Here is a 26,843-nt window from a genome sequence, read left to right as displayed (position 1 = left end):
CTGTCCAAACCTCTGGTCCTTTCTTGTCTAGATATTTTCCAGTGTTATGCCTTCCAACTCCTTTTATCCATGCTCAGTGACTCCTTCATGGACTTTTTTTGAGCCCTGGGGGAAAAACTTTCTTTTCTCTGTTGACTCCCATAGCAGTTAACTTTATAGTTGGCATTAACACATCCTCCCTTGTCTTATGCATATACATTTCTTTACTCCCTTGTTTCACAGCAAGTCCATCCAGAGGAGCTATCACATTTTATGTATCTTGTATCCTAGAGTAACTTGCATATTATGGGTGTTCAGTAATATATAATGGATAAATGAAAAGATTGAGGCATAAGATATGAGTGCTAAAGGCTGGAGAGGGGGCAGGTAGGTGAGGCAGATTCATCTCTTTCCCTTGGCAAGGTGAACTGATGGGAACATCTCTTTCCACCACCCCCTATCCCCATCTCCCATGCCACTCACATGTCCTCACACTCAGACTGACTCTCAGGATTATTTTTTGACCACGGGGCAGGAAGGCATGGTTCATGATGATTTAGGGACAGCTCATAGTATAGACCGGGGACCCTGACCATGCCCATTATACTTTCAAAATGTCTCAGCATATATATTAAATTGAGCAGTTAATGGTTAGCTATCTTGTTGTTTCCACTCCAATTTGATTGATAAAGAATGTGAAAGAAAAAATATCCTAACTGCAGAGAAATCTTCAGGCAGGTCTCAAGATAACATGATTTTTTTTTAAAGAGATGACAGTTATATAAAATAATGAAAGGAGATCTGTGGGGATGCTTAACAATTTCACATTTTTGCCTTCCAGGAGACGGAGCTGTTAGATCTCAGCCTTGTCAAGGATGCCAGATGTGGGAAACATGCCAAAGCTCCCAAGGTAAGAAGTGGAGTGTTGTGCACCCACCAGATGCTGCTTTGAGGATTTGGCCGTGTCATGGTATCAATTAATTGCCCCAGTTAAAAGTTTCTCTGTTGTAGATGTTGTAAAACACAATAAAACAGCCAGTCCTTCCAGAAGCCTGTATGCCCTAAACATTTCCACTTTTGTTCAAAGCAGGCAACAGTGAGTAAAAATATAGGCAGTTGGACACGGGGTCTTGCTTTCTGTCCTCTAATTTTCGTGTTGCTTGAAAAATATATAATGAGGCCAAAGTTTCTGGGTAATTCTAAATAGTTAAAATGTTCTCGAAGTTACTTGGAAACTTCCTGGAGCCTCATATGCATACATGAACTAACTCTTAGACATGATGAATAAGACTGTAATTCAAATACTTTATAAGTAATATCACTTCATCCAAAAAGCCAAAGGGTGTGAAGTCCTTCTATAAATGTTACTAGTGAAGACCCGGGGAAGTTTGGGATCAGTTGTGTGGCCTGTCAATTTGTTTTTGTTTGAAAACCTTACTGAAGAAATACTCAAAGCAGTGTTTGTGATTTTATTTCCTTTTTTTTTTTTTTTGAAGATTATTTAACAAATGTTGAATAAAGAATATACAAATTTTTTTAAACTTAGATTCTGGTTGAGTATACTAACAAACTGCATTGACTTGCCTGTACAGTGGGAAACTACTCTTTATTGTAGTCAAATTTTAGTACGTTAAATACTTCCTTTCTAGCAAAGATAATATTGTCAAATAGGGAAGTACAGGTGCCATTCAGGAACTCTTACCTCTTACCATAATTGATATAAAACTAGCGATTTTCTATTTGAGTATCTGCCTGCAACTTTTGTTTTATTCTTTAAAAGTCAAAATACTTTCTTTGACATCAAAAATTATCTGTTGCTGTGGAGAAACAGAAAGAAAAAAAAATCACCTGGAAGGATCATTCTTCAGATACATAACAGTGCAATATTTGCTGGCAAATTCTGCCATGGAATGAACACCCAAATACTGGTTTTACTGCTGTAGGAGTTAAGCTGATCTATAGGAAAATGTGAAAAATGAAGACAGAAAAATCTGAATTATTTTCAAGAAGGTTTCTAAATGTGTTTTCATGTGCAAATAGTCTATTAGTTGTGTTGCTCTCTTCATAATATAATCAAATTTTAGTAGTTTGGTCTTTTAATTTTGTAGCAAGCTTATCATTATTAATGCTTCCTTGATGATTCAGAATTGTTTAATGTTTAGTGTAGGAAAGAAGTTCTTTCTTCTTCTTTCCCCCAAAACATTCCAGCCATGTTTCAGGTAAGCCTGTTAGTTCCAAGAACTGCATTGATAGCAGAGTTATAAAGTTTGCCTTTAAATGCAAGTTCATTGGCCTAACTTGAAATTTGATGATCAATATTGATGATAAAGACTACCGCTGCCTACACTCCCGTAGAGCCCCCTTTGTCTGCAGGCATCAGAGGTGGAGTTGGCATCTCTGCCACCTGGAGTTTCTTTCTGGCTTCCCTCTCTCTCTTTTATTGTAGCATTCAGCCTGCTGATCAGTTCAGTGTTTCATTTATGGACGCGGTTGGATACGTGTCTATTGAATGAGGATAAATGAATAGAACTAGGGTCTGTGCTATGCTCAGCTGATAAACCACTATTAGATCCTAAAATATTTCTCTTAAGGACAGACTTGGATACTTGGAATACTCTGACCTTTACTGTTTTGTTTTCTTTTGTCCCCCCCCCCCCCCCCCCCCCACTAAAGATTGCTTTCTCTGTGGATTATCTGTGTCCTTGGCATTTTTCCACTCTGTTCCTTGCTGGTGTTCAAGAACTTCAGTCTACTTTAATATTTTAAAACCTGGGTTCTGTTGTGTGACCTTCCTGAGACTCAGGCTTCCTCATTGGCTACATGGTGATAATGATAACAACAACAATAATAGTAACTAAGATAATAATGAATGGGCACTTTGTATCATTACTATAATGGCTAAATTAAATAATTCCTTAGGAAATCTTTAGCAGAGGAGTTCTCAAATTTGACTGCCTGTGGAATCACCTCAAAAGCTTTAAAAAATGGTAATGTCTGTTTCCTAATCCCAAAGATTCTGGTGCTACAAGATTCTAACTGGTGTTGTAGTGTGGATATCAGGGCTTTTGAAAAGCAGATTTGTAGCAAAATTTGAGCACCACTGACTTAACAGATCACTGCTATTTAATAGGCACTCATTAAATATTAGCCACTATTGTTGGTATTATCATTGTTATTTTTATATTTAATATTATTAAAAAATTTCAATCATATTTGCAGGAAGTCAGGTTTTAATTTCACTTTATGTGGAAAAGTTTATGTTGTAAAGAGAGATTGGATTGTGGGGCTTGGATGAAAGTGGCTTTGTGGATTGATAGGCGAGAAAGAAGTTGATATGACTGTCAGTTTAGAAGTCTTTAAGCTGCAAGGGGAGCCTGGGCAGCTCAGTCAGTTAAGCATCTGACTCCTGATTTCAGCTCAGGTCATGACCTGGCAGTTTGTGGGAGCAAGCCCCACATCAGGCTCTGTGCTGACAGCATGGGGCCTGCTTGGGATTCTCTCTCCCTCTCTCTCTCTGCTGCTTCCCTACTTGCTTGCTCTCTCTTTCTCTCTCTCGCTCAAAATAAATAAACTTAAAAAAAAAAGTCTTTAAGTTGCAAAAGAAAACCCCAGCTCAAACTGGATAAATAATTAAAAAGAAAACTTATTAGAAATGATTGGAATGTATTGAAAATTCCAATGGAAGTCTCACTCAGCTGCTCAAAGACTATCACCAGGGAACAGATACTTCTTTCTCTTGCCAGTCTGGCTTCCAAGGTGCCAGAGGCAATTCCTCTTCCATCCTCAGAATCCCGTTGGTGGCCATCCTCCACTCACCATCACTGGCACCTCCTGGGTCCCCCACATTAGCAGCAGTTCAGTATGGGGACCAAAAGAGAAACAAGCTTCCCGCATATAACCACCTTGTAGAAGGAGGCCTATGGCCGGAGGAGGAAAACTAAATAAGAGGAGACCATAGTGTTGGCTGGAACAAAAGCAGTAGGACTGATGGCATAAGAATAAAAAGTGTCAGGATAGCACTATGGAGTGAGACAAGCCCAGTAAGGATGAGGAGTCAATGGAACATGAAGACAGATTGAGTGGAAGACTTTCTGCAGGGGTTTACAGACCATCAAGGAAGGAAGAACATGTGTGGAGCAGATATTATTTATCAAAATACTCAGGCACCCCTCAAATATTTATCTGTGCATGCATATTATTTTTGTTTTCCACAGCATCTCATTACATAAAAATTCACAATCTAGCTGAAGACGAACTGTTTTCTATGCCTGCTGTGATTGGAAATAACATTTAGAAGAAATGGAGAAGTGTCTATGTGTTGCCTTGTTAATGAATTTTAAATGTCGACTACCAACACAGTATATGAAATTCCAGATCGGCTTTTCTGTATACAGCCTTTGTCCTAGTTATCAGTTTCAAAATTTCTCACTGGAGAGAAATTGGAAGATTTTTATCCACATATAAAAACGTAAAAGAAAAAAAAAACATCTTGTCCTTTGAAATCTAAAAAAATGTATTTATGTTTCCTTCTTTGCTCTCTCTCTCCCTGCCTCCCAGGCTTATAAAGCACGTGTAGAGACAAGGTGCTCTCGGATGTGCCTCTTGCATGTGCTGGGTACACATATTCTCTGCATGTTCATTTCAAAAGGAGCTTTTTTAAAAAAGTAAAGTTTATCCCTGTGGTTTCTCTGGGTTGCTGACCCAGCAGATCAGTTTAGTGGCACATGTACAGCATTAATAAAATGAAATAGATCTGGCTAGAATGAATGAAAAATATCAGCGTTTTGTGCAGAATAAGTTTGTTTGGTGAAACTTCTTTCATGCATGTGAATATATGTTCTGGATCAACAAAAAGTGCATTTTTTACTCTATACCATGTCATAAAGGTTTAAAAATGCTGCTGAGAAAGATAGTTTCTTTATCCTCAGGATTCTCAGGATGTATTTTATCTATAGGTGTATTTGAAAAGTAGATGGAGCCAGAAAACTGGAGATGTGGGTTTGGATGCCAGCTTAGTCAGTAACCTACTTCTCTCTGTGCCTCTACTTCCTCATCGATGAAATGGGGCATGTGGGGGCCACAGGGTTTTAGGTGTGGAAGTTGGGTTAACCCTTGATTCCAACTTTTAAAATGAGAAGTTAATCAAGCCAAGGCACTCCATCTTGTAGATTATAAAATTAATGTTGAACAAGTTTGTATCAACTAAAACTTCTTGCTTTGGTCATAGGAAATCAGGTGCACTTAATAAAATATCAGGTCACATTCTAACCAAGGTAAGGTGCAATGCAAACAAAAATAAAAGGAAGGAAGAGGGGCGCCTGGGTGGCTCAGTCGGTTAAGCGCCAGACTTCAGCTCAGGTCATGATCTCTTGGTTCGTGGGTTTGAGCGTCGGGCTCTGTGCTGACAGCTCAGAGCCTGGAGCCTGCTTCAGATTCTGTGTCTCCTTCTCTCTGACCCTCTCCAACTCTCACTCTTTCTCTCTCTCAAAAATAAATAAACATTGAAAAGTTAAAAAAAAAAAAAAGGGAAGGAAGGAAGAAAGAAAGATTTATGCCGAACTTTGCACGTGGCTTCTCGAAAGCAATTGTAGGATTGCTGTGGACTCCATAGAGACTGTGTACTTAAGGAGGCTCTCCTAGGCTTTGAACATGAAAACTCTGTTGTTGACATTCACTCTCAATAATACTTGCAGCAATGCCACTGAAAAATATTTCTATAGTTTAACTTCCAAATTGTGTTTCGTCCAAAGAAAACTGCTTCATGTGCTTTGCTGACAATTAACCAATTCATTCTATAGATAAAGGGCAGTTTATTTCAGATGTGTAATGTTAATTGGAATACAGATTCCTGGTAAATATCTAGATTACAATTAAGTTCTACGTGGCAAGTAATATCACTACAACCACATAAGGCAGATTAGAGTAAAATGAAATTTTAAAAATTGATCAGTTTTAGTTTTCTGAAACCCCAAATGAAAATGATGGCTTTTACAATCATTAAATGCAAAAAAATAAATAAGATAAGACAAAATAAAATAATTAAAAGCATATTTGGAAAGGAACATACACCACAGTGCCTAGCCCTACAAGCAGACTCCAGCATCCCACTGGGGGGTGGGGGGCAGATAACAGATCAGTCCCACTGGGACCCATAAAACAAGACAGAGATCATTGACCATGAGTGGTGGAGAGGCTTGCTGCTTTGTTGAGTCATCATGGAGTATGTTCTCTTTTTAAGATGAGGTGATAGGAGTAGAGATATTAATTAAGAAAAGGAAGAGCATTCCAGGCAGAGGGCAGAGCAAGAGTAAAGGTGCTGACGTGGGAACATAGTTGGTATATTTGAGGAATAGCAAGGAAGCCAGTTGTCTACAGTGGTGTGCAAGAGAGAAAGGATGATGAAATCAGAGAGGTAGCCAGGGACCACATTATTCTGGCCCTGTAGACCAGGCTAATGACTGTGGCTTTTTCTTCTGCGAGAACGAAGAAGGGATCTGAGAGTTCTGAATAGAGTAGTGACAAGATCTGATTTTGCTTTTCAAAACATCACTTGCCACTGCATGGAGCATAGACCATAGAAAAGAAAGGAAGAAGTAGGGACGCCAACCAAATGGCTATTGCTAATATCCTGAGTGGTGCTGATAATTATATTAACTGCGAGATGTAAAGGTAAGGGGGAGAAAGAATGTCAGAATCTGAATTTGAAGGTGGCACCACAAGGTTTGTTAATGTGTGGGATGTGAGGTATGAAAAAAGGATTCAAGAACAATGTTTAGTGTTTGGACCTGGAAAAGTGGAAGGACTGAGCTGCTGTGTCCTAAGCTGGGAAGGAAGAAAGAAACACATTTAAATAGAAAAATTCAGAGTTTTGCTTCTTTGTTTGTTTGTTTGTTTTTGGATATTTAATGTTCGACGTGTCTGTTCCACTTATACCTGATGATGTCGTATTTGGATATACAGATCTGCTGTTCAGGGGAAAGGTTGGCCATGGAGTTGTAAGTGAATATTTAAATCTCAAAGCTAAATGAGGACTCTTAAGGAATGTAGGTGTAGAAGAAAGCAAGGTGATGTCTGAGCCCTGGGACCTCCAGCATTTAAACTTTTAAAAAATGGAAAAGAGGGACGCCTGTGTGACTGTCAGTTGAGTGTCGACTTCAGCTTCAGTCTTGATATCATGGTTCACGAGTTCGAGCCCCACATCAGGCTCTGTGCTGACAGCTCAGAGCCTGGAGCCTGCTTTGTGGATTCTGTGTCTCCCCCCCCCCCACCCTGCTCTGCCCCTCCCTCACTCGTACTCTCTCTCTCTCTCTCTCTCAAAAATAAATAAAACATTTTAAAAAATGGATGAAAAAGAGTCAGGAAAGAGGCCAAGAATGGTATAAAACTAAGAGAACTGAAAACAGGGTCTTCAAACAGGTATCTGTATACCAGTGTTTATAGTGGCATTATTCACAATATATATGTACCACAGTGGATTATTATTTAACCTATAAAGAAATGAAATTCTGACACAGGCTCTACATGGGTACACCTTAAAGACACTATGCTAAATGAAATAAACCAGACACAAAAGGACACATACTGTATGATTTCACTTATATGAGGTAACTAGAGTAGGCAAATCCATACAGCCAGAAAGTAGAATGGCAGTTTCCAGGGGCTGGGAGGAGGCAAGAATGAGAGAATGGGAAGTTATTACTTAATGGGTACAGAGTTTGTTATGACAACATTAAAAAGTTCTGGAGGTGAATGGTGGTTAATGATTGCATAACGCAACAATGACTATTACCTAATGTCACTAACCTATACACTTGAAAATCATTAAAATGGTAAACTATGGCATGCATATTTTACCACAATTTAAAAAAAAAAAAAAAGGAAAAAAGGAAAAGACAGAAGGAACAACCAGTGAGGACAAGATTCAGAAGAGAGTATTTTCTGGACATCTAAAAAAGGATTTCAAGAAGGAGGGAGTAGTCATTTAGATAAAATGGTGGAATTTCCTTCTAGCTTTTTCTTCTCACTTTTGTACACTTTTAATTTTATTGAAGTTACCATTTTATATACGCTTTATTTTTTCCCACATATTATCAGCCTTCCCTGCTAATATCCAAAATAGGCTATTTATTTAAGGGTTGTCGAATCCCAAATAGCTCATCATAGGATCCGGATGCCAATATATAAATCTCATAATGAGCTGTTATTTGGATGTTCTACAACAGTGGTTTCAATGAATCATCTATGAGGCCGGGAGTTGAAATGAGTGCTTTATTTATTGTCCCCCTTTGCTGATTATAAGCTATTTCCCTAACTTTGTACAGATTCCACCATTGTGTGAAGCCACGGTCATAAAATTTGTTACAGATATTTGAAGTTGAGGGAAGAAGAAAACCTTTTGTAGAATAAAATAAAGGTTTCTCTCTTTTTCTCTCAATCGCTAAGGAGCTCTACCTTCAGCCCGTATATTCTTGGTTCTAACTATTTCTCAACTTACCTGACATGATGCAAGAATTTTTGTTTGTTTGTTGTCATCCTGCTTCCATAAAAGTATTTATTTACATTTTTACTAACTGGACAAAAATAGAGCTTAAAACTTCACAGAATTATCTGTGTATGTGTAATGGTTTTGACAGCCACTCACATTTATCTCCAGATGTAAATTATATGGCATGGTTCCTTTTTCATGTTCATTAAATTCCATAGATGTCAGTGGTTTGGTTTCCTTGGAAACAAAAACCTTTATATAACTAGTCAGAGATTTGGTAGCAGAAATATCAGGATGCCGAGGGGGGTAAGGAATGGTTCCTTCGGTAGATACATATTTGCATTTAAAACTCTTCTGCCTTTTCCATGTTCCTCTCACCCTTATGGCCATTCAATAGTGAACAAGAGGTTTTAAAAGCTACCATTAAAGTATAGAATATCTTTTCTAATGGTTAAAAGCTTTTTACGTTTATTTTCAAACAATCACAGACAAGCTAAGTCTTTTCTGGGATGTTGGTGTAAATTCCCAAATTTGAGAAGAGTGTCTCTTATCAAGAGTTAAGTTAGATTTGAACATTTGAGCAATGGCTACATAACTCAGTATATATGTATATTCATCTGTAAAATACTAACTGAACATGTGTGTGGCTGAATAAAGATTCTATGTTTTATATAATAGCAAGTGTGTGTCTTTAGCACCCCACTGTCAAAGAGTTCGAAAGCTCCCTGACGGGTTGTGGAGAGTGAACAGGGGACCACAGTTCTGCCAAGGGGGAAGAGCAGGCTAAGGTCATGGCAGCCATGGATGTTCTCATTGGTCAGGGTGGACCCCTTGTTGAAGACAAGGTTAGTAATATGTTACTTAAACCTCACGTCTTTTCAGAAGGCTGTGACTCATTTTATCATTGCTCCTATCTGGTATAATTTCAATCTAAACCCAATTTGTTCTACATGTAATGGTATAGAGTTGCATTTTGAAAATGTTTCTCAATTTTATTTCTTTCAAATGCAATAATACGCCATCTTGTGGAAATATCTGATATTTATTTCTTAAATTAATTCTGCATGGTGAACTGCCCTCTGAAGGGTTTTTAATCTTGAGTTCTAACGCAGAGATATGAGAAGTACTTGGGGAGCTTTTAAAATCTCCATGTCCAGGCCACACCCTGGATCAGTTGAATCAAAATGTCTGGTGTGGGGCTCAAGCACCAATATTTTTCTTTAAAATTTCCCAGAGTTTCCCGTGTTTGGCAAAGTTTGAAAACAATTACTTTAAGGAAAAAGAGCACCAGGTTAAATGGATAGTCTCTCTTTTTTTAAAATAGGGATTTTATGTGGTAAGGTATTGAGAATTTTCCTAGAGTATTTGTTTGTCAAAAAGACTAGTTTTTAGTATACTTTCCCTTAAACTTGATTGGCTTTAGTTAACATAAAGTATGTCAAGGTGCTTGTATTAATCTCCTCTGACAAAGTACCACAGACTAGGTGGTTTAAATAACAGAAATGTATTTCCTCATAGTTCTGGAGGTTGGAACGGATCTAGGTATCAGCAAGGTTGTTTTCTTCTGAAGTCTGTCACCTTGGCTTCTGGATGGCTGTCTTCCTTCTTTGTCCTCACATGGTCTTCTCTCTGAACCAATCAATGTCCTAATCTCCTCTTGTTGTAAGAACACCCATCCTATCATAGTAGGGCCCATCCTGAAGGCTTCATTTTAACTTAATTACCTCTTTAAAGAGCTTATCCCAGAATAGAGTCACATTCTGAAGTGCCAGAGATTAGGACTTCAACACATGAATTTTGTGGGGACACAATTCAGCCTATGACAGCATTTCCTTATTACATTCCAAAGCCAAGTTCATGATTTACTTCTGTATTGGGAAGACTACTGTAAGATTATTTAAAAATTGATCTAATATAAATAGATTTGTTCTTTATAATCAATATGATTGTCAAAGTGGATAAAATGGGCAGTAGGAATCATTTCAGAAATAGGCATTATTGCTTTTTAGAAGTGCCTTTATTTCAGAATGTTTTTTTTTCTTATTACCCGCACATTCGTACTCATTTTTTTGTATGCCAGAGCACCCAACATGTATCCTTGTGCATTGTAAATGTTTAATAAAGTATAGTCATTAAGTGCACAAGCTATTAGGTCAGATGGCCAAGACTCAAAGCCAATAACCAGCTATCGAACTCAGCAAGTTATTCAACACCTCTGAGACTTAGTTTGCCCATCTGAATTATGGAAAGAATCTCCATGTTTTCCTTACCTGCTTGCTGCAAGACTCAATGATAAAATGCATCTAAAATACCACAGCCTTCACATCTGTTGTATATGATGAATACATTTTACCTATCATTATGGATGAGTTTTAGTAAGTGAATAAAATACATCTATCACTGATGTTCATATGATGTGTTGTAGTAGCAAAACCAAGATACAGTTGGATAATTTACCTATTTACGGTGGAATTCCGTGCACTACTCTGGATTGCTTCAGAATGACAGATTTACACCTTTGTAGCTCTGGTGTTTATACCTACCAATGGAAATCTATTTTTATATGTTAACTGTACAAATACAAAATTGAAGCACATTTATCATTGCAGCCAAACACCTGCCCACAGAGGGCCATCAGCAATCTATTTGCATTAAACTTACTGTTTTTTCGGGGGGCACCTGGGTGGCTCAGTCGGTTAAGCGGCCGACTTCAGCTCAGGTCATGATTTCTCAGTCTGTGGGTTTGAGCCCCGCATCAGGCTCTGTGCTGACAGCTCAGAGCCTGGGGCCTGTTTCAGATTCTGTGTCTCCCTCTCTCTCTGCTCCTCCCCCACTCGCGCGCTCTCTCTGTCTCTCATAAATGAATAAACGTTTAAAAAAAAACATTAAAAAAAGACTTACTGTTTTGTTTTGTTTTGTTTTTTTCTAAAAACTGTCTAGATTTTTCCAAAGGTTAAATCGATTTTCTCAACCATCAAAATAATTTCAGAGCAATTTACTTACAGTTGAGAACATGTTGACATATTATTCTACATTATGAAGCCATGGAAGCAAAATCTGAAACAGTATTTTGAAATGGAAGAACACAATTTGGGGTCAAAGAGACCCAGATTCAAATCCCAGTGCACACATTAACTGAGAGATGCCAGGAAGGTTTCTTAGTTTTTTTATGCAGTGATAACTCCTGCAAGGATAGGGTTGTCTGGTGAGGTGGATTATGGTTCATAACAAGACACAAATCGTAGTGTCGTATACTTTGGGAGCTCACTCATGGCTACTTAACTATCTGCCTTATGTTCACTTTTCAATTTATTCTTCTTAGCACTTATTGTAGTGTCTGATAGATAATTAAGCATATATAGAACTTAAATTGTTTCCTTTACAAAGAGTATGTCCTACAATAATTTGGCATGCAGTTTGACACCTGGTTCAACAGGGGAAAAAACTGGAAGGCAATTTGACATGTGATGTGAACAGGAGAAAAAGTCTGGGGAGGGACGGTAATATTTATGTCTATCGTGGAGTTATTGTGACAGTCAAATAATATACATACCTGAAATGGCTTTGCCAGCCATAAAGTGTGATAGAGTGGTATTCATTTGTGAGGCAGCTTGGTAGAGTGGAAGGAACTTAAGAGTATGTGCTCGTTTATTCTGAGAAATTCATTTTCATCATCTTTGAATGGGAAATGGCTGAAAATTCTTACATTTATTCTATTTACCATAAAAACATGAAATCCTGCATTGCACACTTTGGGTATGATACCTGACACAAAGTAGGTATGTTTGGGGAGGAAAGAAGACTTGCAGCATAGGTTTTTGGTTTTTTTCCTCTTTTCTGAATGTGAACACAACATCTGTAGCTGTCTAAAATGCGAAATTTCAAGTACCCAGAGAAATAGTATTGATCTTATTTAAAAAGTGCCAATTAAAAGTCAAAATCATGTAGTAAAATTTGCTTCTTCACAGATCTTTGTTAATGATAGAAATGAAATTTTCTAAGACTGCCGAAATTAATGTGTGCAGAGATTTCTAGGACATGGATTAACCGAACTAAGCAGAATATTTGTTGGTGTTTAACTGTGAACAGGATCACTGGGTCTAACAGGTCAGAATTCACCTTTCAGCTTCACTCACCAAGACATTTTCTCTGTGCCTTTTGGTACTTCATCATTCAGATGTTTCTTGACATTTTAATTTGTATCCAGGTATTACCGATTTCAGGTTAAGACCAGTGGCGCTGGAAGAATTTGCTGATCACTGTTAACCATAAATGGGCATAACCCTGTGAAGAGTCACTTTATCTTCTCTCAAGAACAGAGAATACTTTTCAAAAACAGTAACTCAACATTTCTCCAAGTGAATTCCTTGGAATACTAACAGGTGTTTTCAGATAAAAGTGTTGTCTGGTCAAATATGTTGGGAAGATGCTTGTTTTTTTGTGGTTTTTTTTTGTTTTTTTTTTTGTTTTTATTATTACAGAACTTCTCATAGACTGATGTGTTGGACATGGATTGGGGCCAGTTTCCTTTTTTTTTTTTTTTTTTGACAATGGGCGTCTTTGTCAAGCATCTCACAGGATTAACATTCTGTTGAATCACTTTGGTAAATGATTCTGTAGTCAGTTCTTAGGATGTCTATCACACACCATATTGGGATTGGAACACCAGTTTAAGAGTGATGCTTATTCCCACAATAGTGCAGATACCTAATTAAAGATGTTCAAAGACCAGGTTCTTGGGTGATCTAAACCAGAAAGGTCTTTCTTCATGTAAAAATCCATTGGTAATATACGGCAGAGGTTTATCTTGTGCTCCATCATGGATCGTTATTAATTTTAAACTGTATTAGCATTAGTCCGCCTTGTCTTTTCTTCCAAATTTAGACCTTGGCTTTGACAGAAAGCCATCAGCACTTTTAGTATATCATTCAAAGCACAACAATTTAATTTGTTTCCACGGTAGCTGGAATGTAGTTTGGCATTTAGGCCAGCTTAATGCATGGTATACCACTACAGGTTAATTCCAGGTCCACTGAATTCTTTCTAGGGACCAGTTTCCAATGACTTTCCAAGTTCTCACTAGTGTAAAATTGATGCCACATCGTTTTATTGGAAGAATCTTAAATTGAGATAAAGCTTGAGTTGATGTTACATTTAAAGTGGTTGGAAGTTACTCTGGGAGCAACAGTTTTCAAAAGCTGTAGCTTCTTCCTGATTCCCTATAGAAAAGTGTTTCCAGGAGTTGACTTTATGTCTTGAAAGTGAGACTTGAACTCTGTCCCCTCATGTGGAGGGGACAGCAGTGGTTAAGAGGGTCCACCAATGTTATCTTTGTAGCCACAGTTGATTGCTTCATTTCTTCATATCTAGATTTTCTCATCCATAAAATGAAGTTCATAATGCTATTTCAGAGAGTTTTTGTAAGGATGATCGGCTATGATACGTTTCATAGTCCTGCCTCTGTGCATGGTAGCTTGTTTTCTCTGAAACGTGAAGTCACGAGTTCATACCTTTAATAGACTTGCGATCAGTGTCATTATTTGACAAATTAGACAAATTGCTGCATCAGCCGTAGTGTCATTTTTTTTTTTCTCTTAGATATTTACATTTGCCATCTATCTTACCTATGCTTCTCACTCTCTGGCCAAGTTTTCATTTTTCATGATATCTTGAACAGCATTTTTTAAAAAAGAGCTTTGTTCATTATTCGTATTATTAAAATACTAAGGTAATGTTTAAATTTTACATTAAGCATTTCCTTACTGGGATTTGTAATACCTGATTAAAAATTACTTGCCAAACATAATTTTTTCTTTTTATGAGTGTTAATTAAAAATTAAATTTCACTGTCTTTATTTGAAGTTAAATAAACAAGTCATTTGGTATCTGTGTATGAATTACAGTTACTTTCATTGTTAGAATACCTTAGTGTGAATTTAATAAGACTTTAAAAAGGCTTTTTTTAAAGTTTTATTTATTTGAGAGAGAGAGAGAGAGAGAGAGAGAGAGAGAAAACACAAGTGGGAGAGGGGCAAAGAGAGAGGGACACAGAATTCAAAGCAGGCTTCAGGCCCTGAGCTGTAAGCACAGAGACCTACACTGGGCTGAAGTTGTAAACCATGAGATCATGACCTGAGCCGAAGTCAGACACTTAACCAACTAAGCCACCCTGGCACCCTTAAGCAAGAAGTTTTATGTGTTGGGACACATACAGATGATCTGGGAAATTAACTATTCACTTGATTATTTTTGCCATAGGCAAATCTCTACTGTCAAAAATAGAGGTTAGTGAGAGAGATTTATTTTATTTTAGGGGAGTTTGAAAACGTAAGTCTATAGTAATCATTTTCCATTTGTGCAATTTTGTTTGAAGATTAAAGATTATTAAAAGGCATTGTCTCCATATATTTACTTATGTAAGTGAATACCAGATGGATGAAAATCTAAATAAAATTAATTTCAGAGCTTATATTAGTTCTGTCCCACACGTATACCTAGGAATGTGGAATAGCTGAATAATGCAAATAAAATTTTTGTTTACATGGTTTTAAAGTCAATAATGCTTCAAATAAATTAGTGCATAATATTGAAAAAGAATAGATCTTAGAATGTTTAAAATAAAAAGTAGGTACTTTATATGAGGTAGTAGTTGATATAACCTTTCGAACCTATGCTGAATAAAGTGTGTAAGTAAGAGCAAGTAGGCTCGATATTTAATTTTATGGCTAGCTGCTCAAAATTTCATGGTTCCAGTTGATAAATCTTAAGTCAAATAATTTACTTCAAGGATACTGTAGAGTATTTGAAATACTGTAGAAGTTTGACTAGAGCCCTTATTTTTTTTCCATTCTTACAGAAAAAAAAAAACCCAAAGTAAATTATTATTCTAGTGTGTAAATTACAAAAAGTCATAAGAGATAGATTCTCTGCTCTGTCAATATTTCCCCTGATACTTAACTGTGTTACATTGTTCTAAATTCTTTAAGTAAATTCTTAGAAATGCTCCAAGTAACTAGAAATTCATCAACCTTCTTTTAATCATGTCCTTAAATGTCCTGCTTTTCATTTGCCAACATTCATGCTCAATTCAAGATGAATTGAGAAACCATGAAGTTGTAAAAGAGAATTAATATATGGAGCTGAATCATGCCTTTGTAAGCTGGAGCTAGTTTCTCTGGCAATAAGATGTTAGACAATAAATCATGTATCTAAAATCGTATAGTTGCAGAGGCAGAGGAAAGTAAGGAAGTTCAGGAGTGTCATCTGACTGTGTTGATGGCCTCTTCGCCACAATTAATAAGGTGTGGCTTTGTGAATTCAAGGGCAGAAATTCAGACTGTGGTGAATCTAAGTCCATTCAAAATATTTCTTTTAATCTTGACAACACATACTGCTTTAATAGCATTAGTTGGTATTAGTTGCATGTGGCAAAAATTTCACACACTATTAATTCTAGCACTACATTGGAACACTAGAATTATGCATCTTTGGCTCTAAATAAATCCTTTTGGCTGTGTGACTGACAAGAGAAAACCAATTATTTTGGGGGCCAGTCTTGAATTATTGCCTCAATAAAGGCTCTGTCACCCAAAATGGGAGCTTGCACAAAGAGCAGTTAAGAACAAGGTGGAGAGAGTAATGGAAGGGTGTTCTGTCATTAATGTTGGCAGCATTTGAAGCTACTACCAAAATGTTTTTTGAAAGAATTGGAGACTAAATAAATTGCCTTAGAGCTTGAATAATTCCAGATACACAAAGGAAAATCCCAGTCATGCTTTTATCTTCCAAGAGATCAAACTGTACATCTATGCATTTACACACATGACATATTTAAACTTCTTTTATTTAACATATCTTAATCACAGCCATGATGTTAAATATTTTTCATATTTATCAGTTTATGCCGGAATAATAATCATTAATTTGAAATCATATTAACTATTTACCATCTATTTACTATGGAATAGTGACACAATTCTCATTTTAGTTTTGCTATTGTAAGTAACCCTGAAGCAAATACCTGCCTTCATTTATCATTTTTCCTCTTTGTTGTTTCCTTAAATTAACAGTCCTGGCATTGGGATTACCTGTCTAAATACATTTGATTTAATCCATTATTACAGGGTTCTTCCTCATTTTCTCTTCTTTCACATAGGTATTTTTTAAATTTTTTCTCAAAAAATGTTTATTCATTTTTGAGAGACAGAGAGAGAGAGAGAGAGAGAGCAGGCAGGGGAGGGGCAGAGAGAGGGGGACGGAGGATCCAAAGCAGGCTCTGTGCTGACACAGTGGGCCCAGTGCAGGGCTTGAACTCACCAGCCATGAGATCATGACCTGAGCCAAAGTCGAACGGTTAACCTCAGGTGCCCCCATGTAGGTATTTCTTTATTCTCATGGTAGCAGTTGTATTTCCTTACTGCATTAATACAAGTACTTCTTTGTTACAGCCTACACAAAATAATTCCAAAATAAAAATACTAGTGTCACTAATAACAAATCTAGTAGTGAAAATTCAACATTTCTTTGTTCTCTTTATTTCTTAGAACATTTTTCATTCACAATATAGGTTCCACATTTATTAAAATTTATTATTTTCTGTAGAGCTATACTAATTTGCTGCATAATGAGATGATTTCTTTTTTTATAGTTATATTCAATTTTGGAGATTACTGTTCCTCATTGTTTTTCTTAAGTTTACATTTTGAAAAAGTAAAATATTTACGTGGTTCAAAACCCAGTGTTAATACATACAGTATATACGAATACTCATAAAAGGCTCACTCCCATCCATATCCCTTTCACTGATTCCTACCCACCGAATAGTTACTTCCTTCCTGTGTTTCTGTTCGCAAAAATGAGGACGCATGTGCGCGCACGCACACACACACACACACACACACACACACACACACACTCACTCACACACACAGCTATCTAGTCCCCTCATGTCATTTTTGCCCAGTAATCGGAGATGCCACTTTTTCAAAATATATATAAAACATTTTTATCTCTCTTACACAAAATGTAGCATTCCTTCTGTATGCTTTTATAGCTTGCCTTTTCTCATTTAGTAAAACCTCAAAACCACTCCATACTGGCGTGGGGATCTTTTTCATTATATAGCTGCCCATTATTCCCCTGCATGGGATCCTGTACTTTGTTCAGTCAGTCTCTCGTGCACAAACATTTAGGTGGTTTCCAATATTGTGCTGTGTTGTGTGAGGCTGAATTTAAAAAACAACCAAAACCAAACTTTATGCATGCTTTGCCCTACTGTGCAGAGGTCCAGTTTTAGGGTAAATTCCTAACTTCTAATTTAGGGTTGATTGCTAATTTCTCTTTCATAGGTGCTTTACTCTGTTTTGCCTTGTTTTGATCATTTTCTATTCTCCTTGCAATATATAAGATGATCTTGGTGCCCTCACCCCCAGCCTTACCACATAATGGATTGTCAGCTTTTTTATTTTTGTCAGCTTGGTAAGAAATGCTATAGCTTTACTCTTACTATGCATGAAATTAAGCATCCTTTCACAGTTTAAGAGAAAATATGTATATATATTTATAGTTTTTTTTCTATGAATTTCTGCCCGAGTATCTTGCACACTTTTCTATCTGGTATTTGATCTTTTTTGGAGCTTTTTAGGAGAATTAGTTCTTTATCACAGAAAATGTTCTCCAGGTTGTCTTTTGCCTTTTGAATTTCCTTACAGTGTTCTTTGCCATAGAAGCTTTTGTTTGTATTTTTATGCGGTCAATGTATTAAAATGTTCTTTTATTGCCTTTGTATGTTGAGTCACAGAAAGTTCTTTTTCTATATCTAGTTTATAAAGAAATTCACCCACAGTTTTTCTCAAGTATGGTTTTATGATCTTCTGGGATTTCTTATGTTGTATATTATGAGGTATGTGTCTCATTTTATCTTTTTCTTACTTGATATCCTTTTGTTTCAACACTATTTTTTTGAAGTCTGTCTTTTGTCCTAATCTTGTACCTAGGTGTTCTAATTTCATTAACTTAAAAATCCAACTGAACCCATTTTCAGTGTGCTATCCAGTTGTGCCAACACCATTTATATAAAAAGTTCATCTTTTGCACAATTTATTTAAAAGTCCAGCTATTGTGCTAGAGAGTTAAGACACCACCTTTTTCATATACAGTCTTTCCCTATGTACCTAGGTCTTTTTCTAGCCATGTACTCTATTTTATTGTTCAGGCTGGCTTATTCATGTATATCAGAACACTTTGGATTTCTACTCCAGAATAACCAATAAAACAAAACAAAACAAAACAAAACAAAAAACAAATAGAATTAAGTTTTTATGAGCCCATTAGATCTACCAAATTTTGTTTTCAGTACTATTCTTTCCTTTTCTCTTAACAGCCACCCCCCCATGGAAAAAATTATTTTTTCCTAAGGCAACTTTTTTTTGTTTCATATATATATATTCCATTTTCTAATTTAAAAACCTCATTTTTTAAATTTCATTTAAAAAAAACTGTTAGAAAATAGAAAACAAAATTATTATCAGTCAAGCAACTGAAATTTTCTTATAAGTTTAATCACAAGTGTCAGGAAATAAAAATTTTAAGAAAAGAGGGGCGGGCACCTGGATGGCTCAGTCAGTTAAGCATCTGAAACTTGGTTTGGCTCAGGTCATGAATCCAGGGTCTAGAGATCAAGCTCCCCGTTGGGCTTTGTCTGGGCATGGAGCCTGTTTGAGATTCTCTCTCTTCTTCTTCCTCTGCCCCCCACCCCCGTGCCTGCTCTCTCCCTCTCAAAGAAATAAATAATAAATACATGAGTACATGAATAAATAAATAAATAAGAAAAGAACACTTGTGGCTAGTCTATCTTATAAATTTTATTCTTAGAAATCTATGCCATCAAGTGTTCATTCTATAATTTCTGAGCACATTTAATGTAAAAATAACTCTGGTGCATTATTCATGTTAACAGGCCCTTTAAATAGCCATAAAACACGTGGGAGCACATTAATGCTGCATCTGCCCTGTGCTCTTTAAGTCTATCAATTTTATGGGAGGGAAATCTTGCATAATGTCAGAAGTTTTCTTACATTCTCAGCTGCCTGTGGTGGCAGGGAAGTACCTTAGCTGCATTACGTGGGTGAGAATGTCACATTGCATGATTGGATTTTTATCTAAGCAGGGTGAGAGCTGCCAGTTTCACTTCCTAACTGTTAGAATGAGGTTCCAAGTTGAGTAAGTTTTCTTTTAAATGAATTCCAGGAGTAGCAACTGTCTGCGACCTGTCTATACTCCTCTTTGAGACAGAAATTTCCTTGACAGTGATTCCGAGGAACATAACCATTTTTGCCATTTTATGACCTCAGGGATGTGAAAAATACAAATGATATTAGCCATTTGGATAGCAGTGGAATTAGGCTGGCTTAACGTATTTAAAGTGTTTTATTTTTTGAAAAAAAAGTAATTCATGCATCTACTAAAAAATAAATTCTCACCGTGTTAAAGGTTATCATTAAAAAGTATACTCTCCCACCCTCATTTTTTTTCTGTTTCATTTCCAGACGCAGTAAGTCATAGCCCTATTCTTATTCCTATTCTGTATTCCTATTTTTATTTCCCAAAAAAACTATGCATATACCAGCCCATTAAATTTTTTTTGATTCTACACCAATGATGGCATACTATCAAGTAGTATATAATCAGCAATATGCCTCAACTTGCACTATATTAGCACCCATATATCTACTTCATTCTTTTTTTGGAGAGTGTAGACTATTTGATTTTATCAATACACCAAGATTTATTTATTGAGCTGCCTCTTAACAGGTGTTTTGTTGTTTCCAGGTTTGCTGCTCTAAAGAATGTTTCAGTATATTTACTACATATATCTTTGGGCATAATATGAGTGTAGTTGAATTTCCTATGACTGAAATTCCTTTATCCAAATGCATGTCCATTTTAAATTATGAAATATATTACCAAATTGCTCTGCAAAGAGGTTGTATCAATTTACACTTTCAGTAGTAGCATTCAAAATCACCTATTTGTTCACATTCTTACCAACACCATGTTTCATTAACCATTTTTTGAATTTTATAAATGTGATAGATGAAAAAGTTACCTCTTTATTATTTAAATTTGTATTTCTTTAGTTATGAGTAGAGAGGAACCTTTTCTCCTGTGCAATATATTTGTCTTTCCAACCATATCCTTTGCCCATTTTCCAATGGATTGTTGTACTTTTTCTTTTTGCTTCCTTTGATATATTAACACCTGTTCGTCATGTATTATCTACAGCTTTTCAGTTTTATTTGACTTTGTGGAATTTTTGCTTTTCAGAGTTTTTTGGGTAGCCAAATTTATTAATTCTTTTCATTATGAGTTTTTAATTTGGAGTGCTGCTTAGAAGACCTATCCATTCTAAAATAATAAAGATAATTATTTCTTCCAGTTGTTTTATGTTTTAATTTTTATGATTGTATCTTTGAGCCATCTGGATCTTATTTTATGACAGTAACAAAGGGATCTTTATTAGGATAGACTAAGGCAGTCCATGATGACCCAAACTCTCAATGTCAGTGGAATAACACACCAAAAGTTTTTTTCTTGTTCAGTCAGCTGAAGGTTTGAAAAAGTTCCAAGCTACACTCAGCAATATAGGCTATTTCTTTTTTTTTTTAAATTTTTTTTTCAACGTTTATTTATTTTTGGGACAGAGAGAGACAGAGCATGAACGGGGGAGGGGCAGAGAGAGAGGGAGACACAGAATCGGAAACAGGCTCCAGGCTCTGAGCCATCAGCCCAGAGCCTGACGCGGGGCTCGAACTCACGGACCGCGAGATCGTGACCTGGCTGAAGCCGGACGCTTAACCGACTGCACCACCCAGGCGCCCCAATATAGGCTATTTCTAACGTGGTCTCTGCCATCCCAATAAAGACCTTTTCATTCGCTGTGGCAGGAGAAGACAGGAACACCTGTTGAACCAACAGGGATTTTTTTCAATGCATCAGCCTGGAAGCGATACATTATTTCTTCTGTTCACATTTCATTGGCCAAATCTAGTCATATGGCCCAGTCCAGTTGCAAGGGGGAGCTGGAAAATATAGTCTTCACTATGCTCAGGAAAGAAAGTGGAACCAAATATTACTGCACTGGTAATGTCTACCACAGTATTAATTTTATTTGACTCTAGATAGTGGCCCAGCTGTCCAACGTAAATTATGGCATAATCCATTTTTTTCGTCACTGATTTGAAGTGTAGTCTTAATTATATACTGAAATTTCCTCTATATTTCCATCCTTTCCCTTCATATCTTTAACCTTTCTATATATTTTAGACTAGTTATAATAGCTTTATAATATAAATTATTTGGTAGAGATAGTCCTACTTCATTAGTTTTTCTTTTCATTTATTTATACTTTCATATGAATTTGAGAATCAATTTCTATTATAATATATTTATATTATTTTTCTAAACATTCTGTTGATTTTTATTGATACTACTCTAAATGTCTAGCTTAACATAGTGACAGTTCATATGTTTCTTATACAAAGTATTTCCATGCTTAATAGAGAGTATGTCTTACGTAAAGATACATGTATCCAAATTGTCTTTTATATACCCTCTTGATGTTTCAAAATTTTCATCATGTAGATCTTACACACTTAAAGTAAGTTTACCTGGATATTCCATCAGTTTGATGCAGTCCTAGGTGAAGATTTCTGAGTGCCTTGTATTTAATAAAGGAAAACTAATTTTTGATTTCTTATTGTATATTTAGAACTTCACTGAATCTCTTTGTAACATTTTTCAGTTGATTTTCTTCATCCTACCAAGTATTCAACCATGCCCTGCATAACAAATGATAATATTGTCCCTTTGCCTCTAAATTTTATACCTTTTTCTCTTTGACCTTAAGTTTATGTATTTTGATAATTTGGTAAAATTCTCATCCCTTTGTGGTTGGGCAAAAATTAATTCGTGTTTTATATGATGTCATTTTTTTTGATTCTGAACTCTTTGTGAATTAGAACTATTTAATTCCACAAAAATATTGAACATCTCCCATGAGAAAATCCCTGTGTTTTGTCCCAAATGATGTAAAAATAAATAAAACAAGTCCTTGCTCTCATAGTTCTTATACTTGATATAAGAAGGCACAGAAATTATGCAGATGTCTATAATTCACAGTCAAATATGATAAATGATACAAGTGGGATGCAAAGGAAATGATTGGGGATAAAAAGATTTTAATTTTGCCCCAGCGGCTAGGAGCTGGGATAGCAGAAATGTGCCTGGCTTCATACAAAGGTAGCAGGTAAACAGAATCTAGATAGATGTTCAGAAATGAGACAGGAAGTGCTTGGCTCAGGTCACTGTTCCAGGTGCCAGGAACCAATCTAGACTTATTTTTAAAGATTGATTTTATTTAGCACCTAGAATCATCTTGCCCATGGATGTTCAATATTATTCGGAGACTGCACTTATGTGGGAAGGGGATACTAGTAACTCATTTATACACCTTTTAATTTGAAATTTGAGTGTCCATTCTATCAGAACTTAGGACCATTTCTTTCTCAATAGTTGAGCATAGTGGGGCTGTCTTTAATTTCCTTGATTGTTCAAAATCTATTCTAGACTTTGAGTTACAAGTCAGGCATTTTGGAGGAGTAGGGGGCTCTAAGTGTTTAACTATGGACAGAAATTGTCTGCTTTTTATGTATGTTTAATAAGTGAAAAATGTGACATTAATTTTGTAGCAAGAATAAAATCTTTCTTTGTAGGCAAGTTTAATTTAAGGAATACTGCCAGTGGGCCTTCATTAAAAGCAGTGAGTTTTGTGATATTTTGGAACGAATACCCCATGCTAAGAGTTAACTGACCTAAGTTTTTGTTTCAGGGTTTTGGTCAAATAGCTGCCTATCTGTGAGTGCAAAGCTGGTTGTCTTCAATTTCCTATTGTGCACAATTAAGATTTGGATCACAAAATTCCTAGGTTCCTTCTGTCCTCAGACTGGCTTTAACCAATCTCAATTTTGCCTGGTATGTCAAATGGTTTGCACTTCTCCATATAAAGCACATCTCCTGGTGATGATTTAAAAATTAAAAAAAAAAAAAATTAAAGGGTGCCTGGGTGGCTCACTTGGTTAAGTGTCCAACTCTTGATTTTGGCTCATGTCATGATCTCACAGTCCTAAGATGGAGCCCAGAGTCAGACTTCACGCTGACCTTGTGGAACCTGCCTAGGATTCTCTCTCAATCCCTCTGCCCCTCCCCTGCTCCCATGCTCTCTCTCTCTCTCTCTCTCAAAACAAACAAACAAACAAACAAACAAACATTTTAAAACATTTAAGAATTAATAAGTACCTAGCATAGAGGATAAAAAGGACAATTCTCAAGCTTATTTTGCATTCCCTTTTCTTCTTTCTTTTCCCCTTACTCCTCTGAGAAACAGGATATCAAGCTCTTTGGGAAACTCTAAAGTTCTATAACATAAATTGCCATTCTATCTTAGGTTTATTACATGACTCTAAACCTTCCTCACAGCACCTGTTTCTCTTGGTGATAAAGCCTTCTGACTTTTGTTCCTGGCTAGAAACTCACTTTGTGTTTCTCTAGAAAGATGCCCTAGCAAGACTGTGAATAAGAATCCACAAAGACTCAATCATGGAAGGGACCTTGAATATTCCAGGATTTTGTCTTTAGATATGTGAATTTCTTCCCCATCACACTCTTTATTTTAAAGCTTAGGCCATTGAATCTTCTTCCTTGGGATAAATTTAAATGCCTTATCACTTAGTTTCCTGTCCTTTTGAATACTCCTCAGGGTATTCATCTTATTCCATGAATAAGATCATATTAGTTATACTATTTAAAATACCTATTGCATTAAAAAGTATAGATGAAATATTTCCCTGGCTATTATATCATTTAAATTTTTTAAATATTTACTTATTTTTAAAGAGAGAGCTGGGGGAAAGGGTAGAGAGAGAGGGAGAGAGAGAATCCCAAGCAGGCTCTGGCTGTCAGTGCAGAACCCAGTAAGGGGCTTGAACCCATGAGCTGTGAGATTATGACCTGAGCTGAAATCAAGAGTCAGATGCTTAACCGACTGTTATATCATTTTTACTGTTACTGAGGAAAATGATACATTGTGAGACAGTAATTCATACTTCAGTTGGCAGCCTGATGGGGTGGCTGGGGTACCGTTCTGTGATTTGAAGGTTCTAAATTTAAAAACGCAAAGATCCCTTTAATTGTGCAGAAATACTAGTATTTGCCAGTGGTATTTTTTTTTGAAGCAAATCTTATTTCTTCTCAAGATATATTCACAGGTATTGAATCCATAAAACATAGTAAATATATTTTAGAAATATGATTCTAGCATTCAAAATAGAATTCTTGCTGACTATAACTACAGCTTGGGATCTAATCCATATATAGACTACAGTTCTTGAAAGACACATGTGTCCAGATGAGCAAAAACAGCAGTATTCTCTCTTTCAACCCTTAATTTTTACCTGCCAGCACAATTTCCTCTGATACTTTCAGGAGCCCTTTACTCACTTTCAGCAATACTAAAATGCTGATTCTTTTTTGCTCTGGTCTCAATACAGGAAGGCAGAAATCAGTTTTATCCTCAAGATCTGCCAAACCTCCCAAAACACAGGGTCATAAAACAGGATATCTTCATTACTGCTGATGAATCTGCAGATCAGTTCTGTGGTTCTTCTGTTTAGGCGGGCTTCTCTTACATGTCTGTGGTCAGCTGTGGGTTGGCAAACTCGCCCTGCTGATTTTGAGTTCCTTCTCTAACGTGTTTTGGACTCACTTGGCTGTAGGCTGATCTGGTCTAACCTACCCTTTCTCTGTATGTCTTGCATACCATTCCCTCCAAGTCAGTCTAGCCTGGGCGTGTTCTCATGCTGGAGCCTAGGGTGTAAGAACGGGAGACTGGGAGTATTCTCAAGGTGAAAGCAGAAGAGTAAAGGGAGAGGGACTGTAAGCACACAGGGCCTCTGGAGGTCTAGATTCTGAACAGGCATCTCATCGGTTATGCCACTTTCTTTAGCCTACAGCGAATCTCATGGTCAGCCGAGATTCAAGACCGGGGAAACAGACTATCTCCTGGTAGAAGGAGTTGCAAAGTCCTATTACAAAATGGTATAGATACAGGAAGGGTGGAGAATTTTGGCCATTTTTGCAATCCATCTACTTCCACTTTCCCAGAAGCTCATTGCTTTCACCAAAATCAAAGCCATTTGAAACCTGGACAGTAAAATAACCAAAAGCCTTCCCTGTAGTTAGTATTTTAGAGTTGACTTTTACTAGCTCACGCCAGTGGTTAAACACAACTGTTAAATTACATACACTGAAAAGTAATTGCACTTCATTAGAAAAAAAAAGAGGTAGTATTGCTAAAACCCATCACCTCCTGGTTATTTTTATTATTATCTGTGTTCTCGAGGTCATTTACAATGATCATATCTGAATGGCAGAAATGCTGTATAATGAATGATGTACTGCCTCATATCTCTGCCCAAATCTGTGCTCAGTGATATCATGTTGGTAGCTTGAATTTGACCATGGGAGTAGGTACACCACTGAAATTGGCAAACATGACAAATCAGGGCTATTCTTTCTTTTTTTCTCATGGCCGCTTGTGAACATTTACCAACACATCACTGCCTGTAAGAGTGAGGGAGGATTTGGAGGCTCACATCAAGTCATTCCTCCACTCTGAAGCATGAGTTACAGACTTACCTCACTTATTCTTTTTTTTAATTAAGGTGTAATTAACATACACCATTATATTACTTGCAGGTGTAAAACGTAGCAATTCAACATTTGTTTATGTTGTGAAACGGTTCCCATGAAAAGTCTTGATAACAACCATCACCATACACAGTTACAGATTTTTTTTTTCTTGCGATGAGAACTTCTAAGATCTATTCTCTTAGCAACTTCCAAATATGTAATACGATATAATTAACTGTAGTCACCAGCCAGTACATTATATCCCAGGACTTTTTTATAACTAGAGGTCTATCCCTTTTGATTCCCTTCACCCATTTCACCCACTCTTCTACTCCCCTCCTTTCTGGCAACCACCAATCTGTTCTCTGTATCTATGAGTTTGTTTCTTGTTGTTTTTTTAAAAGTCCACATGTAACTGATATCATACAGTTTTTGTCTTTTCTCTGTCTGACTCATTTCTCTCAGCATAACGTTCTCAAGGTCCCTCCATGTTGTAGCAAATTCACCTTATTTATTTTTTTCTGTTCTATTGCTTTAAGAAGGAAAAATATGGAGTAATTGCAAAACTTAAAATTCCTAATAGTGCAGTTTTAAATCAGTGAGGAACATGGTGGTAACAGTTGCTTCTGTATTT

At 36.5% G+C, this 26,843-nt stretch overlaps 1 protein-coding gene across 3 annotated transcripts in view; it reads left to right on the top strand.

Annotated features, from left to right (window-relative positions):
• PLCB1 (phospholipase C beta 1) overlaps nucleotides 1-26,843 on the top strand; it is a 704,439-nt gene that overhangs the window by 233,939 nt on the left and 443,657 nt on the right. For all 3 annotated transcript variants that reach the window (XM_086701714.1, XM_086701716.1, XM_086701717.1), the window contains exon 3: nucleotides 821-889. In XM_086701714.1, coding sequence (XP_086557840.1) covers nucleotides 821-889 — 69 coding nt within the window. The remainder of the gene's footprint in view (nucleotides 1-820; nucleotides 890-26,843) is intronic.

Source organism: Puma concolor, chromosome A3 (assembly GCF_028749965.1).
Source record: "Puma concolor isolate L17-30 chromosome A3, mPumCon1.1.hap2, whole genome shotgun sequence".
In the NCBI taxonomy this organism is placed as follows: Eukaryota; Metazoa; Chordata; class Mammalia; order Carnivora; family Felidae; genus Puma; species Puma concolor.
This window is presented reverse-complemented; position numbering and strand designations above follow the sequence as displayed.